This window comes from Geotrypetes seraphini, chromosome 10 (assembly GCF_902459505.1).
Source record: "Geotrypetes seraphini chromosome 10, aGeoSer1.1, whole genome shotgun sequence".
In the NCBI taxonomy this organism is placed as follows: domain Eukaryota; kingdom Metazoa; phylum Chordata; class Amphibia; order Gymnophiona; family Dermophiidae; genus Geotrypetes; species Geotrypetes seraphini.
The window spans coordinates 48,507,196-48,522,302 of NC_047093.1; the positions used below are offsets into that span (position 1 = coordinate 48,507,196).

General features: G+C 48.0%; 1 protein-coding gene across 2 annotated transcripts in view; it reads left to right on the forward strand.

The window, feature by feature from the left end:
• The window catches only part of PIP5KL1 (phosphatidylinositol-4-phosphate 5-kinase like 1), a 53,436-nt gene extending 39,083 nt beyond the window's left edge, over nt 1-14,353 (forward strand). For both annotated transcript variants that reach the window (XM_033961723.1, XM_033961724.1), the window contains one exon: nt 13,906-14,353. In XM_033961723.1, coding sequence (XP_033817614.1) covers nt 13,906-14,320 — 415 coding nt within the window. In that variant the 3' untranslated portion in view covers nt 14,321-14,353. The remainder of the gene's footprint in view (nt 1-13,905) is intronic.
• The last annotated feature ends 754 nt before the right edge of the window (nt 14,354-15,107 follow it).

Genomic DNA, 15,107 nt, shown 5'->3' on the forward strand with positions numbered 1-15,107 from the left:
TGCGAGTGGTCCTGCCGGGGGGGGGATGTATCGGACGTCGGGGGGGGGCATCAGGCTTTCAGGATGGGGACAGACCTTCAAGGGGAGACAGGACTTCAAGGGGGGACAGTGCACGGAAAGTCAGGGGGGGTGAACGGAGAGTCGGGACAGCGCACGGAAAGTCAGGGCAGTGCACGGAAGTCAGGGGGGGTGAACGGAGAGTCGGGACAGCGCACGGAAAGTCAGGGCAGTGCACGGAAGTCAGGGGGGGTGAACGGAGAGTCGGGACAGCGCACGGAAAGTCAGGGCGGGCGAAAGGAGCGTCGGGCATCATGCGCAGTATACCCGTGAGCGCGGTATACAAAAGTTTTTGTACATATCATCGTGAATTCTGCGCGCTATACCCGTGTGCGCGTTTTACACGGGTGCGCGTTATTTGCGTGAAAATACGGTAATAACTAGGTCTCATTGTACAAAATGGGACCTGTGCTAAAATGGCATGTGTTAGTGGTAAAATAACACATCTTAATGGTAGCCCATATTGATAACTACAACCCTTAGTGCTACTGATCTAGATTTTAGCACAGTGTTTTTACATCAGGAGCAATTTAATATGCAGTGATTTGCATGTACATTGCATGATCACATAGTAACATAACATAGTAACATAGTAGATGACGGCAGATAAAGACCCAAATGGTTCATCTAGTCTGCCCAACTCGATTCAATCTAAAAATTTATTGGGTTTTTTTCTTCTTCTTCTTAGCTATTTCTGGCCAAGAATCCAAAGCTCTGCCCGGTACTGTTCTTAGGTTCCAACTACTGAAAAGTTCTTTTTATTATATAGACTTATACCAAAAAAGCACTACAATTCAATACATTACAAAGTGACAGCAGCAAATATAATACAAATAATACAAACATAAACTGACATTTCACTATCCCCACACCAAACCTGTACATATGAAACTAAACATCCCCAAACCCTGTACACAAAATGACTAGAAACCCCCCCTCCCTCCCAGCAATAAATAAACATAAATACAAAAACTCAGATAAAACAAAAACTGTAACACGCGTCAGGGAGGCTGAAGCCGCACCCCCTTCCACAATAAACGCCACTGCTGTTCACTCCTCCTTTTTCTCTCTGCTGCTGCAACTTGGCACACTGCCCGCACCACATCCATCGCCACTGTGTCCGGTGCCAGCTGTCGCTGCCTCAGCGACATCTGGCAACGTGCCATCCAAATGAAATACTTCAGTATGGATAAAATAATAAAAAAAGTTTCACCATATACCCTCTTCCCCCCACCACCCCCATAAACCCAATCCGCATAACTCAGACTTTCAAACAAACCCACCTGAAACCCCAAATCCCTGGCCACCCTCCTCCCCACCTCAACTGAAAAGGGGCAAAAACACAAAAAATGTTCCATCGTCTCTAACACTCCCTGGCACTCCCCCCTTGGACACTCCCTGTCAGTCACAGGTCTACACTTTAGATTCGCCCGGACATACATCTTGCCATGCAGTGCCAGCCATGCCACATCGAAGTACTTAGGGGGCAGGCGTGGCATCGCCACATAACGGAGTGCCTGCTGTTGACGTATCCCCGGGCAATCCTTCAGCAGAGGTTCCACCGCATAACACTGGTGCAGCACTCTTTCCATCCATGTCTTCCTCCCCTCCACCACTTCATCCACCATGACCCTCCAACTCCTAACTAAACGGGCCATGTCCGCCTGACCCGGCACCCCTGCCAAAACCCCTACCACCCGCTTCTTCCCTATTTCCACTCCCCCCAACCAGTCTTTCCAAAACACTGTACCCCACGTTAGAACACTTTCTACCCATGCCACCCTTTCCTGCTGTCCCCTCACCAACCCCCCCAAATGGAACTGGAGGAAGAGGGAGGAGAAAAAAAGAATGGGGTTCACCATCCCCAAGCCCCCTTGTTCTTTTGCCAAATACGTTACCCCCCTCTTTATTGGATTTAAGCGGTTACCCCAGAGGCACTGAAAAAAAAGACTATACATCGTAGCGTGCAACCCCTGCGGGAGCAAACACACATAACTAAGGAATAAGAACAAAGGAACCAAATATACTTTCATTAGACGCACCCATTCCAGAAATGTCAGCTTCCACTGCTTCCAGGCTTCCACCTTCTGCCGCCCTTCCTGGATTTTTCCCTTCCAATTCTCCATTTGATACGTCTCATCCCCACTGAAGACAACCCCCAGCACCCTAACCCTCCCCTCTGGAGGCAAGAACCCACTTGTACTCTCCACCTCCCATGCCGGATCCCCGAGTTTCAACAAATGACTCTTTTCCTGGTTAATGCACGCCCCTGTGGCACCTGAATACTCTCCCAGTTTTTCCTCCATCCACCTAAACTCTCTATTTGAAGACACAAACACAGAGATGTCATCGGCATATGCCACCACCCTGACCTTTGTGCCTTCCCCCATATCTATCCCTGTTAAACCCCCACCCTTCTCCAGCCGCTGCAGCAATGGATCGATGGCAAATACATATAGCAATGGACTTAAGGGACAGCCCTGTCTCACCCCTTTCCCAATGGAGAAACGCTCCCCCCTCCACCCATTTACCAAGGGAAAGGTTGCTGCCTCCCTATACAGAGTTTTCAACCCCTCCACAAACTGCACAGGAATCCCATACTTTGTAAGAACCCCCCACAAATATTTGTATGGCACCCTATCAAAGGCTGTGGCTTGGTCCAAACTAACTAACAAGCACCCGCCCCCCCTGGGCCCTCCGACCCCTCTCAACTGCCTCTCTTACTGTTACCGCTGCTTCTATCGCCCCCCTCCCCTGCACGCCACACATCTGTGCTGGTGCCAGTACTGATGCTGCCACCTCTCCCAGTCTTGCGCACATCATCTTTGCTAAAATTTTCCTATCTGTATTAAGCAAAGAAATCGGCCTCCAATTTCCCACCCTTGACCCTTCCTTCCCTGGCTTCGCAATCAAAACAAGTACCGCCTCCCTCACGGACCTCGGCAGAACAGGCTGACAGCTAAGCTCCGTAAACAGCCGCACCAAGAAAGGTATCATCTGCTCACAAAATGTCTTAAAAAACTCGGCTGTCAACCCATCTGGACCGGGTGATTTCCCTCTGGTCAGGCCGGCTATCGCCCGTCTTACCTCCTCCACTGTCCAAGGGCCATTCAGCGCTTCTGCCTGCTCCTCTGTTAATCCTCCCCCCACCCCCGGGGTCCCCTCTATATATTCCTCCCACCCCTCCCTTTCCTCTTGCCCAACTTCAAAGAGCCCCCCAAAATGCTCTCCCACCACCCTCAATATCCCTTCTTGTGACTCCTGCTCTATCCCCTCATTGTCCCACAAACTCCCCACCTTCCGCCGCCTGACCCTCTCTTTGCATGCCCTGAAAGGGTCCGGTGAGATGAAATGCCCATAGTCCCTCTCCCACATTAAGGACCTATATCTATCGTACTGTAGTGCTTCAATTTTTCCCTTGAGTACCTGAATCCCCTCCCCCTTTTCACCCCCTTCCATCCTCCAATTTAATTCCTTCCTCAGGGCTACCAGCCTCCCCTCCCTATTTTGTGATGCCCTCCTACTTATTTTCTTGAAAAAACCCTTGATCCTACCCTTCACAACCTCCCACCATCCCCCCAATGACCCGTACGCGCTTACAGTAGACAGCTGGTCTGTCCAGAACTCCCTAAAGGCCTCCTGTACACTCTCCTCCTGGAGCCATGCATTGTTGAGCCTCCACAGACCCCTACCCATAACTGGGTTCTTCCCCCCTACTTGTATGCTCACCAAAGCGTGATCTGTAAATTCAACATGCTGCACTTGGGGAGGGTCCTGACAGTCTTCCCTCCTTACAAAAAACCTGTCGATACGACTGCGGCATTTCCCCCTGCCAAACGTAAACCCCCCTTGCTTCCCAAAAACTGTATAAATATCAACCAGCCCTGCCCCCTCCCCCACTTGTTTCAAAAATAATTCATCATATCCTAAAGAAAATTTCCTCCCTTCCCTATCCTCCTGCCTCACCACTGCATTAAAATCCCCTCCCCACACCACCCTCCTGGCCGTGTATAAATATGGTCTGATCCGGGAGATTAGAGCTTTACGCTCCCACTTCCTCTGAGGACCGTAGATGTTCACCAACCTTACCTCCTCTCCCTCCACCCTTACATCCAAGATCTGCCCCCTCCCCCCACCCAATTCCACCACCCTATGCACTTCCACCGCCCTAGAGTTAAACAGAATTGCCACCCCCCCATAAGCCTCCTGGGCTAATACCCAGTATGACGGCCCCCATTTCCAGTCCCTTTTAGCTTTCCACAATAAACTTGGGTGGTCAACCCTTGTTTCTTGCAACATGATAACATCCAATTGTTTGGAAGCCAGGAACTCATATACCAGAAACCGCTTTCTCTCCGTTCGGAGACTAGCAACATTCAAAGTTGCAATATTCAAACCGGGACTCCCCATCATGACACTAATTTAGATTTCTTCCCCCCCTTCTCTCCGCTCCCTTCTTCCATTCCCCTCTTCACCACCACCCCTGGAGGGACCGCCTCGCCCTCCGCCAGAATCAACTCTTCCCCAATTCCTTCCCTTTCCTTATCTTCCCCTTCCTTAATCACATCCCTCCCAACCAGCAAAACATCCCCTCCATCTACTTCCATACCCTCCTTCCCACCCACCTCTGTATTTAGAAAAGCCCCTTCCCCATCCCCTTCCTCTCCCACTGTCTCAACCCGCAACCTCTCCAGAATCACCACCGGGTATTCCTGCTGCCCTCCCTCCCGACCTTTCTTCCCTTTCCTCTTCTGGGACACCCCACCTCCATCCTCTTCCTCCTGTGCCAATACACTAAACCTATTAGTATCCTCAACCCTATCTCCCCTTCTTTTCCTCTGGTGTTTCCCCACCTTCTTACTACGTACCTTTTCCCATGTACCCTCATCCCCACCCCCACCCTCTCTCTCCCCCTCTGCTTCCTGCACCAGCCCTTCACCCTGCCTCACCTTTTCCTGGCTATCTTCCTGACCACCCTCCTGATCCCGTTCCTCCTCCTGGGCCCGCTCCTGCGGTTCCTCCCCTCCCCCATCATTTTCCTCTCGCCACTTGTTATGTGCAGCCCTCGGACACTTGCTGAACGGGTGTCCCAGACATCCACACAAGTTGCACCGAATGAGGGCACACTCCTCCCCAATATGCCCCTTCCCTCCACATTTTACACACATCAGGGTAGGACACACCATACTTAGATGCCTAAACGATCCACATCGAAAACATACCCTGGGCTGCCCCTTGTAAAAACATTGGATGCGCTCTCTCCCAATGTATGCCACTGGTGGAACATGCTGTATCACATTACCCACTTGACTTAGCTTCATGCTGGCCGTCCATCCACCAGCCCAGACCCTACTCGGGTCCATGATCTTCACTAATGGAGTCCGAAGCACCCCATACCGATTCAACCAGTATGTCAGGTCTGAACTGGGGATGGACTCATTTCTCACCAACACTGTCACTTGCACAAGGTCAGGCTTACTCACAGGTATGGCTTTAAATTCTGCCCACTGCTCCCTCCCCCTCACCCCCTCATATTTTTCCCAAAATAACTCTAAACCCCTCTGTCTCTGGAAACTGATGTCATACTCCGGAACCATTACCGGATGAATACAGGCATACAGGTCCTCAGGGATGAAGCCCAACCCCAGAACCATTCTCAACACCCTGTCCCTTGTTGGCATATTCCCCACCCCCACCCACTTCAACTGAACCACATTTCTTCTCTTGAAAATACCCCCCTCTCCCCCTCCCCCGCTACCCCACCCCCCACCACCATTCCCATTCCCTCCACCATCCTTTCTCCTCCCCCCACTCTCCCCTTGCACATTCCCCCTGCCCTGATTCCTACCCCCCTGTCCCGATCCCCCAGCCACCACATCTGCAAAAGATATTCCCCGTTTAACCCCTTTCCGGGCACCATGCCCACCACCACCAGATCCCCCACCCTCTCCCACCCCCTCCCCCTCCCCAACACCCCCATTCACATCCATAGGGATCTGTCCTGCATTCAGTTCTTTCAACTGCAGTTCTTTAGAACAAGGCAAAACTTGCTTTATCCATTGCTGCCGTTGTGGCAGCACAGCTTCATCACCTACAGCCACCTCCTGCTGTATTTCTCTCTGTAGATTCTCAGGTTCCAGCTCCTGACTCCACTCCACTCCTTCCAACACACTGGAAACACCTCTTTGCTGTACTCTGCCCTTTGAATTAGGCTGAGTTCCCTCAGCACAGCTCAGAGAAGACTCCACCCCTTTCTCAGTCACATTCTCAGTCACACAAAAGATTCCACCCACCAGTTCTTGGGAACTCCTCCCCTGAGCTGCATTCTGGGATTTTCCTTGCCCATGGAACTCAGGTGTTTCCAATCCAGGCTGCTGATCAATCACTTTCAAATCACATTCCTCCTCCTCCTCCAAGAATTTTAGCAAGTTACTGGGCAAACTAGTCTCAGCTGCCTGCTGTTCCAGCACTCCCTCAGGTGCTTTTATTAAAGTTTGTGGTAGCTCAATTTCTGTTTGTGGTTTCTCAGTCCCTGCTAATACTTGCTCAAACTCTGTATGAAGTTTTTCAGTCCCTGCTTGTTCCAGGTAGTTCACTCTTTGTGTGGCTTTCTTTTTCCTGCGCTCCTTTGTCTGCTCCTCCTCCTCTCTGGTTTCTGCTGTGTCTGCACTCTTTTCCCAGCTGTACCAATTCAGGCTGTCTCCCAACTTTTCTCCAGTAGCCTCTGTGGTAGCTTTTTCTTCCACTGCTGTGGGAGTTTCCTGCACTTCTTCCAACTGTCCTGCTTCTGCACAGGGTTCTTCTGCAGAAACTGCTGCCTGTAATTTCCCCTGGTGTCCCTGCAGCCCTGCCATTCTCTCTCTGTTCCGATACACTTCAGCCATGGGGTTAGACACATCTTTTGTAATACCAGCCATCTCTATTATGCAGTTCTCCACCTGCCGCTGAAGGTATTGCTGTTCTTTCTTATACTTTTTCTTTTGCTTCTCTGGAGCCAGCTTATACAGAGTGGACACCATACGTTGTTTCTTTTGTAAGTCCTGCAGCTTTTTCTCCAGTCCAGCCATCCCCTTAACTGTTAATATGGCTCTTGTGGCCAAATCCATGTCCTTCTCCACCTCCTCCTCCCCACTGAAAATATCCTCCTCTGACCCTTGTGAGTCCTCCATATCCTCCACCACTGTAACAGCCTGGGCTTTCTTCCTGCCCATCTCCACCTCCAACTCCCAGGCCCTGCCAGACCCCTGTTGTACCTTCATGCTCCTTGGTGTCAATTCTGGAACAGGAACCCTTCCTCTAGGAGCTCTGGGGTCTGGCTCTTCTGGCCTCCTCCAGCCTGATGGCCCAGGCTTTTCACCATCTGGTTCCCTCCTTCCTTCCATAGTAGGCCCTCCAAACCAGGACCTTCCCTGGGAAGGGACCCCAGGCTTCATAGCTCTGCCTGGGGCACAGAGCTAGGCCCAGCTCCCACCTTCCACAGGCCTCTGGTTCTCAGTTGCAGCTCTCTCTTCAGCTCCTTTCACAACCAAAGTCACACACAGACTGGTTCCAACTACTGAAGTCTCCGTCAAAGCTCACTCCAGTCCATCTACACCAGGGGTGTCAAAGTCCCTCCTCGAGGGCTGCAATCCAGTCGGGTTTTCAGGATTTCCCCAATGAATATGCATGAGATCTATTAGCATACAATGAAAGCAGTGCATGCAAATAGATCTCATGCATATTCATTGGGGAAATCCTGAAAACCTGACTGGATTGCGGCTCTCGAGGAGGGACTTTAACACCCCTGATCTACACCCTCCCAGCCATTCAAGCCCTCCCCAGCCCATCCTCCACCAAACAGCCATATACAGACACTGACCGTGCAACTACCCTTCAGTGCAGTGGCTTTACACAGATTTTCTTATGCTACTCTTTCTTCCTTCATTGCAAGTGAGATTATTGCAGAAAAATCAGGCATAAACCACTGTGCTAATGGGTAGCACAGCTTACTGCATCAGCTCCTATGAGGGTAATTTTAAAAAGCATTTCTGCACATAAAACAGTGTCCTATATACAGGCATAGACATTTCTAAATTTACCTTCTAGGTATATGTGTGTAAATTTATGCACATACAGCCTGTAACATAGTAAAAGATGAGTAAGGTCCATCTAACCTGCCTAGTAAGGCAGCTTGAGTTGTACTTGATGCTCTGTGCTAGAGAATGACACAGGACCAAATTTTTCCCCGTCCCTGCAAAAACTCAATTTCCCCGTCCCCATGAGTTTTGTCACTGTTCCTGCCCCTGCTCCTTTCCTGTAAGCTCTGCCTTAACCGCACAAGCCTCAAATACTTATGATTTTAAAGTGTTTGCTGCGTGTGCAGATGAGGACAGAACTTGCAGGAATGGGGCAGGGACAGGAAAAGAACTCGCCAGGACAGGATGGGAAAATGAGTTCCCATGGGGATGGGGAAAAATTTGTCTCCATGTCATTCTCTACTCTGTGCATGCGCATTCTTCCTTGCCAATGCAGAGGAGATCCCAGAGGCAGAGTTGGGGGAGGGGTTAGCATTTACACGCATACTTCATAATATATGCATGAAAAGCTGGGCAGCAGAGCATCCTTGTGGATAGGTGGGTGACTAAAGAAACCAACTTGTGCCTTCCCCCTCCCCAAGCTTCCTTTTTGTTGATGCTGTATGGGTTAAAAGGTTGATTAAGCCATGGCCCTGGCAGCCCACCACATTTGGGTGCTAGGAAGCACTCAATGAAGTTACGTGGAACTACTTTTAAAATCAATAGGAGGAAATATTTTTTTCACTCAAAGAATAGTTAAGCTCTGGAACTCGTTGTCAGAGGTTGTGGTAACAGTGGTTAACATAGCTAGGTTTTAAAAAAAGGCTTGGACAAGTTACTGGAGGAAAAGTCCATAGTTTGTTATTGAGAGAGACATGGGGAAGCCACTGCTTGTCCTGAGATTGGTAGTATGGAATGTTGCTACTATTTGGGTTTTTGCCAGGCAGTTGTGACCTGTATTGGCCACTGTCTAAAACAGGATACTGGGCTGGATAGACCATTAGACCAGTGGCGTAGTAAGGGGGGACAGTCCACCACTGCACCATTGTGGTGAGGACGTAGGCACCCATCCTTCTTTTTGCCCCCCCCCCCCCCCGCTCCTTCTCCGCCTCCCCTCCCCACATTGTGCATTCCACTTCCTTTTCTCCTGGACCCTTGCCTACGAAGTGACTAAGACATGAAGGAAAATTAAGTATGCAGGATCATCCAAGTAACAGTGTAGTAAAGACAGTCCCCGGGTTAAGAACGAATTGCGTTTTTAAAGCTGTTCTTAAGTTGGATTTGTATGTAACTCAGAACTTGTAGATTTTAAAATTGTTTCTGCTTACCTCTGCTCCCAGCTGACAAAAGGGCCAACTGTCCCCAGTGTTCCCTCTAAGGTACAACATGCACAACTACACACTGTTCTTAATGTAGCCATGCATCATTCCTGAATCTGCTGCAGTTGAAATGTAGGAGTCTATGCCACTGGAAATACTGCTCAGTGAAATCAAATGAAGCTGCAACCGTGTTCTTAAGTATGAGTCGTACTTAAGTCGGGCATATGTAACTCAGGGACTGCTTGTATATGAAAATGATGCAGGGACACAAAACAGGACTTAACCACAGAGCAGCATGAATATCAAATGCTAACTGATAATCTAGGTCAGTGGTTCCCAAACCTGTCCGAGGGGACCCCCAGCCAGTCAGGTTTTCAAGATATCCCTAATGAATATGCATGAGAGAGATTTGCATACCTGTCACTTCCATTATATGCAAATCTCTCTCATGCATATTCATTAGGGATATCTTGAAAATCAGACTGGCTGGGGGTCCCCCAGGACAGGTTTGGGAACCACTGATCTAGGTGGACATCGAGACACATAAAAGTACCCATTAGTGTGACTGAAGCTCTGCAGATCAATGGGGAAATAGAAGAATGAGATGGATGGCTACTAATCCAAGATACAACAGTTTGTCTGGATTCAGAAAAAAACATTGTGTGGAAAACCAACCAGTAATGGTATCCAGGCAGTGCTGCACTGGAATAAGATCCAGATGACAAGGATCACAGTGGCATAACCATGGCGGGGGGGGGGGGGGGGCAGTCCCCCACTTTGGAGAATACCTCATTTTGGAACTGAGACATTTCAACAGCATTGGAGACATTTTGAGAGCATTGAATGAATCGTGGCTTGCTGTTGACGTTTTGAAAGAGCTTTGTGGCAGCCAAGGATAGAGTAACAAGGCTGTTTGAACACAGATAAGTATTTGATGATGGAATTGCTGCACATTACTCATAAATAACTGGGGTTTTTTTGCATGATAATTTCAAATTCCTCTGCATTGAATCTCATTTTCTTTGTTGCAAACTGCTCAGCTGACGACTGTGGTTTGAAGTTAGTAAATGTTTGAAAAAATCTTGTTGAGTGTGAAATTGAGATCTACTATGCTTTGAGAAATTTAATTACTTTATACCTTTGAATATGCTGAGTTAGGTTTTTGTTTCAGCTCGTCTGTTATGAGCACTGTATAAGAATAACCATGACACTAGCAGTTAAATACTAAAATATAATATTAACAAATAAAAATGTATGACTAATTACAAATAATAGATCAATAATATATCCAATAATGAACTCAATATCATAAAAACAATGTTCATACAGAGTAAACTAGGCAAATCATTACGTGAAAAGTTAAATAAATCAATACATGAATAAAAACAGAGATCATGCCATGTTAAAAATGAATGAGCTCCGCCTGCCATAAGGACAACTGACAAGCCACTGCCATTCCGGAAAGCAGTAAAGACGCTACTGTTCATGAACCGGAACACTCCTGGTTTCAAACTTTACTAGACCAAGACTTGGTGCACCATAACTCAGATCGCCTGAGCCTGCCAACCAACTCTTCTCCTATCCACTGCAGCCATGTAGATATCCATTACAAGACTCTATCTAATATAATAAAACGCTAAGCCGCGCATGCGCACTCCCACCTGCATGAGCCCGTTTTCTGTGAGCTGTAGGGCACCGCAGGTAGGAGTGCGTATGTGCGCGAAGCTCTCTCTCTCCCTCCCCCCCGAGGCGGATGTCGGCCGCGGCGGCCGAACCCGGACGGCATTTTAAGGTTGGCTTTTCAACCCCCCCCTACCCTCCCCCCCAGGCAGAAACCAAATAGCGGCCCGGGAACAAAAACGGCAAGGTACGATGTGGAAGGGGAGGGAAATACTACTGCTGCACCACATACCCGCAATCAACTAAATTCAAAAGATCGTGAGTTGCACTGAGCTTTCTGCAGTACTCCAAGGGGTTGTGTGGCTGACTCACTTTCAATCCACTACCGAAGTTTATTTCAAAGCCGCGGCAGGCAGGGATCCTGAGAGAAGCCGCTGGGCACTTTTGCACAAAAAAAAATAAAAAATCCGGCAAGGAGGGGGAGGGAAATACCGCTACTGCACCACATACCCGCTCTCACTTAATTCAAAGATCATGCAGTACTCTAACAAGCAAAATACCCTTATAGCTGGAACACCTCCGTGGTAATAGCATGCGCATTCAACGGTTGCTGCCAAAGGCACCGACATTGAAGAAAAGGTTGTTTGTTTGTTTTTTTTAAAAAGCAGTTTGCTGGACAGGAAAGGATGTGTGCTGGGGAAGCTGTTAACTATTGTGCATTTATTTAGGTAAAGGACAGGGGGGGGGTGCTGGGGAAGGGGCTCAGGGAGCAATCTTGCTTTCCTTGGGGGGGAGGGGTGTGATTGGTGGTAAAAGGAAGGGAGAGCAGGGAAGGGGTGCTGCTGGACATGGGGGAGAGACAGAAAGACAGACAGACAGACAGACGGGGCCAGGGAGAAAGAAAGACATGCCTAAGTCTACACATCTAGCCCGTTAATGTAACGGGCTAAATAACTAGTTGTTTCTATTCTCTTATCCCCTCTTATACAAAGGTGCGCTAAGCTTTTTAGCGCTCGCTAAATATTAGCATGCGCTAAACGCAAACACATGCATGTTATCCTATGGACGTGTTAGCGGTTAGCACACATGATTTAGCGCACGCTAAATCCACACTAAAACGCTTAGCGCGCCTTTGTAAAAGAGGGCCTTAGATTCTGCAAAACATGTGTTTCTCAGTTTCCCATAGTATGCATTTAGCTCCCCCATAGCATACATGTTTTCGAAACAGTCTCAAGTCTCTGTAAGTTGTATGTTATTGATCTTGTAGCTTTGTGTCTCTGATTCTGTAGCATGTTATTTATTCTGTAGCATATGTATCCTGAAGACTATGGGCTTCCTTTTATGAAGGTGCGTTAGGGCCTTAACGCACGGAATAGTGCACGCTAAAATGCCGCACGCGCTAGCCGCTACTGCCTCCTCTTATGCAGGCGGTAGTTTTTCGGCTACCATGCGCTAATCCGGTGCGTGCACTAAAAACGCTAGAGCACTTTGTAAAAGGAGCCCTATGTGTATGTATCCTTGTAACCCGTTCTGGGCTCCTGGGGAGGACTGGCTCTAAAACAAAATAAATAGATATTATGGTCAATGAACAATAACAGCATAAACATATCACAATGACATGCATTAACAAAGACAACAATAATTATCTTGCAAGCATAGTCCAATACTCCAACCCCAGATCTCAACCCTCTCAACCCTTTTTCCCTCTATAATGTTTGTTAACAGTATAAATCAAAATACCTTCTTTCCTAAGATTTTATCCCACCTATCCAGCACTTCTGTTTCCACCCCCAGCCAACCGGCACTTCAGTCCGGCACTGGCAGAGGCCTTGAGCATGCGCAGATGCCCAAGGCTCTGGACCAGTCCAACACACTTCATTGGCTTCAGGCAGGAAAAGACAGTGCCTTTAAGAACAGTGCTGGTTGGTTGGGGGGGAAGGACAGATGTGACAGTCATCAGGTGGGAAGATGGAAGCACTGAAGTGCAGGTTGGGCGGGGGCGGAAACAGAAGTGCAGATTAGCAGGTAGGGAGGTGATAGGACTGAAGGGCCAGTCGGGCAGGGTGGGGAACAGAAGTGCTGGTTAGTGGGGGGGGGGGGGGAGGCTAATCTTCGGAGAGAGGGAGGGAGGGACAGAGGCATGAAGGGAAAAAGCAAGAAAGATTGAGACCCCCTAGTATGAACAGAGATCCCCATTTTGGGGCTATTTTTTGGCCCACAAATCTCTGTTTATATTCAAATATATATGGCAGGGGTAGGGCACTCCGGTCCTCGAGAGCCGTATTCCAGTCGGGTTTTCAGGATTTCCTCAATGAATATGCATGAGATCTATTTGCATGCACTACTTTCAATGCATATTCATTGGGGAAATCCTGAAAACCCGACTGGAATACGGCTCTCGAGGACCGGAGTTCCCTACTCCTGATATATGGTATATGTGCATAAATTCCCTGGAGTCATTTTCAAAGTAGAGTTCTAAAATTCATTGGTATCCATATAGGGAAAAGAACAAACTATTTATCCATCTGTGTAATTATAAAATTACCCCAAAGTGTAACTGGCTAATACTGAGGAAAAAGATCTGTTCTGTGCAATAATTAGATATTTACATAAAAGTATAATATGTAAGACTAATTTCAATCCAAAGTCTTCAGTGCTGACCTATTAACACATTTGCATAACACTGATATTAAACTTCTGCAAATTGACATCTTTTTTTTAATCTTCTTCTCTCATATTTTTTTTCTGCTGTCTGTTTTTCTGTCACTTTTTCCCTTCTCCTTCTATCGTCCTCACTCTCTCTTTACTGTTTTCTCTCTTCTTGGCTTCTTGCTTTTTTTTTTTTTCTTTCTGAGATCAATGAATGCAGGAGGAAGCTCGACAACTTCAGCTAACACCACGGTGCCAGGGATTGTAGAAGAAGAGGTTGTGAGTGGGACTGAGCAATGCTCTGTCAAAGAGACATCTGCTACAAATAGAGTTATCAAGAAGAAAGTCTGTACTCAGTTGAGCGCTGAATCTGATCTCTCAGACATGGTAGCCCAGAATAGGCGGCTGCTTCCAACTTACAAGAATCCTCTGCACGTACTGGATGGCCCAGAGCTACGTTATTTCCTGGGTATCATTGATATCTTCACTGTGTATGGCTTCCGTAAGAGACTTGAGCATTTGTGGAAAAGAATCCGATATCGAAGACAAGCTTTCTCCACTGTTAGTCCTTCCAGATATGCTCAACGGCTCTGTCAGTGGGTAGAAACTCACTCAGTATGACTAAGTTCAGCCCTCCCCCTGCCCCACCTTGATACGCCACTGTGTTAGAAAAGTGTTTCCTAAACTGATCCAGGAGTACCCCTTTGCTAGTCAGGTTTTCAGGATATTCATAATGAATATGCATGAAGAGATCTGCATATATTGGAGCCAGTGTATGCAAATCAGTCTCATGCATATTATTTTTCGATATCCTGAAAACCTGACTGGCAAGGGGGTATTCCAGAACTGACTTAGGAAACACTGTTAAAACATTGTGCTAGACTCCAGTGCACAGAATTCTCATACACATGTTAAAAAAAAATACTTTTTCTCCCAATGCAGTAAACTAAGGCATACAAGTGACTACTGTGTAATAAACAGCCATTTCCTGCATTGCATATAAACAACTCCCTTCCTGTCAGTGCATGTGACTCCCCCCCCCCCCACTACTTTCCTGCTGACCTCACAGCCACCCAAATGGCCCAGGTGGCCTCCCCAGCTCCCTGACTTGATGACTGACATAGCACAAGTGATTCCTCCCCCACATCCCTAAGTTGCATGGCAGGAACAATGCCCAATTACTTCTGTCTCCATACCGCCATCCACTTACTTGCATTGGCCTCACACTTGCTCAAATGTTAACAGCCTGATTGAACTCGATGGACTGCTGTCTTTCCACTAACTCATATGATGGACTGCTGTCTTTCCACTAACTCATATGATGGACTGCTGTCTTTCCTCTGGTGTCAGGTCAAAAGCGCACCGGGACAAAAGTGCGAGCAGACAACTGAGCGCAGCGCAGAGGCGC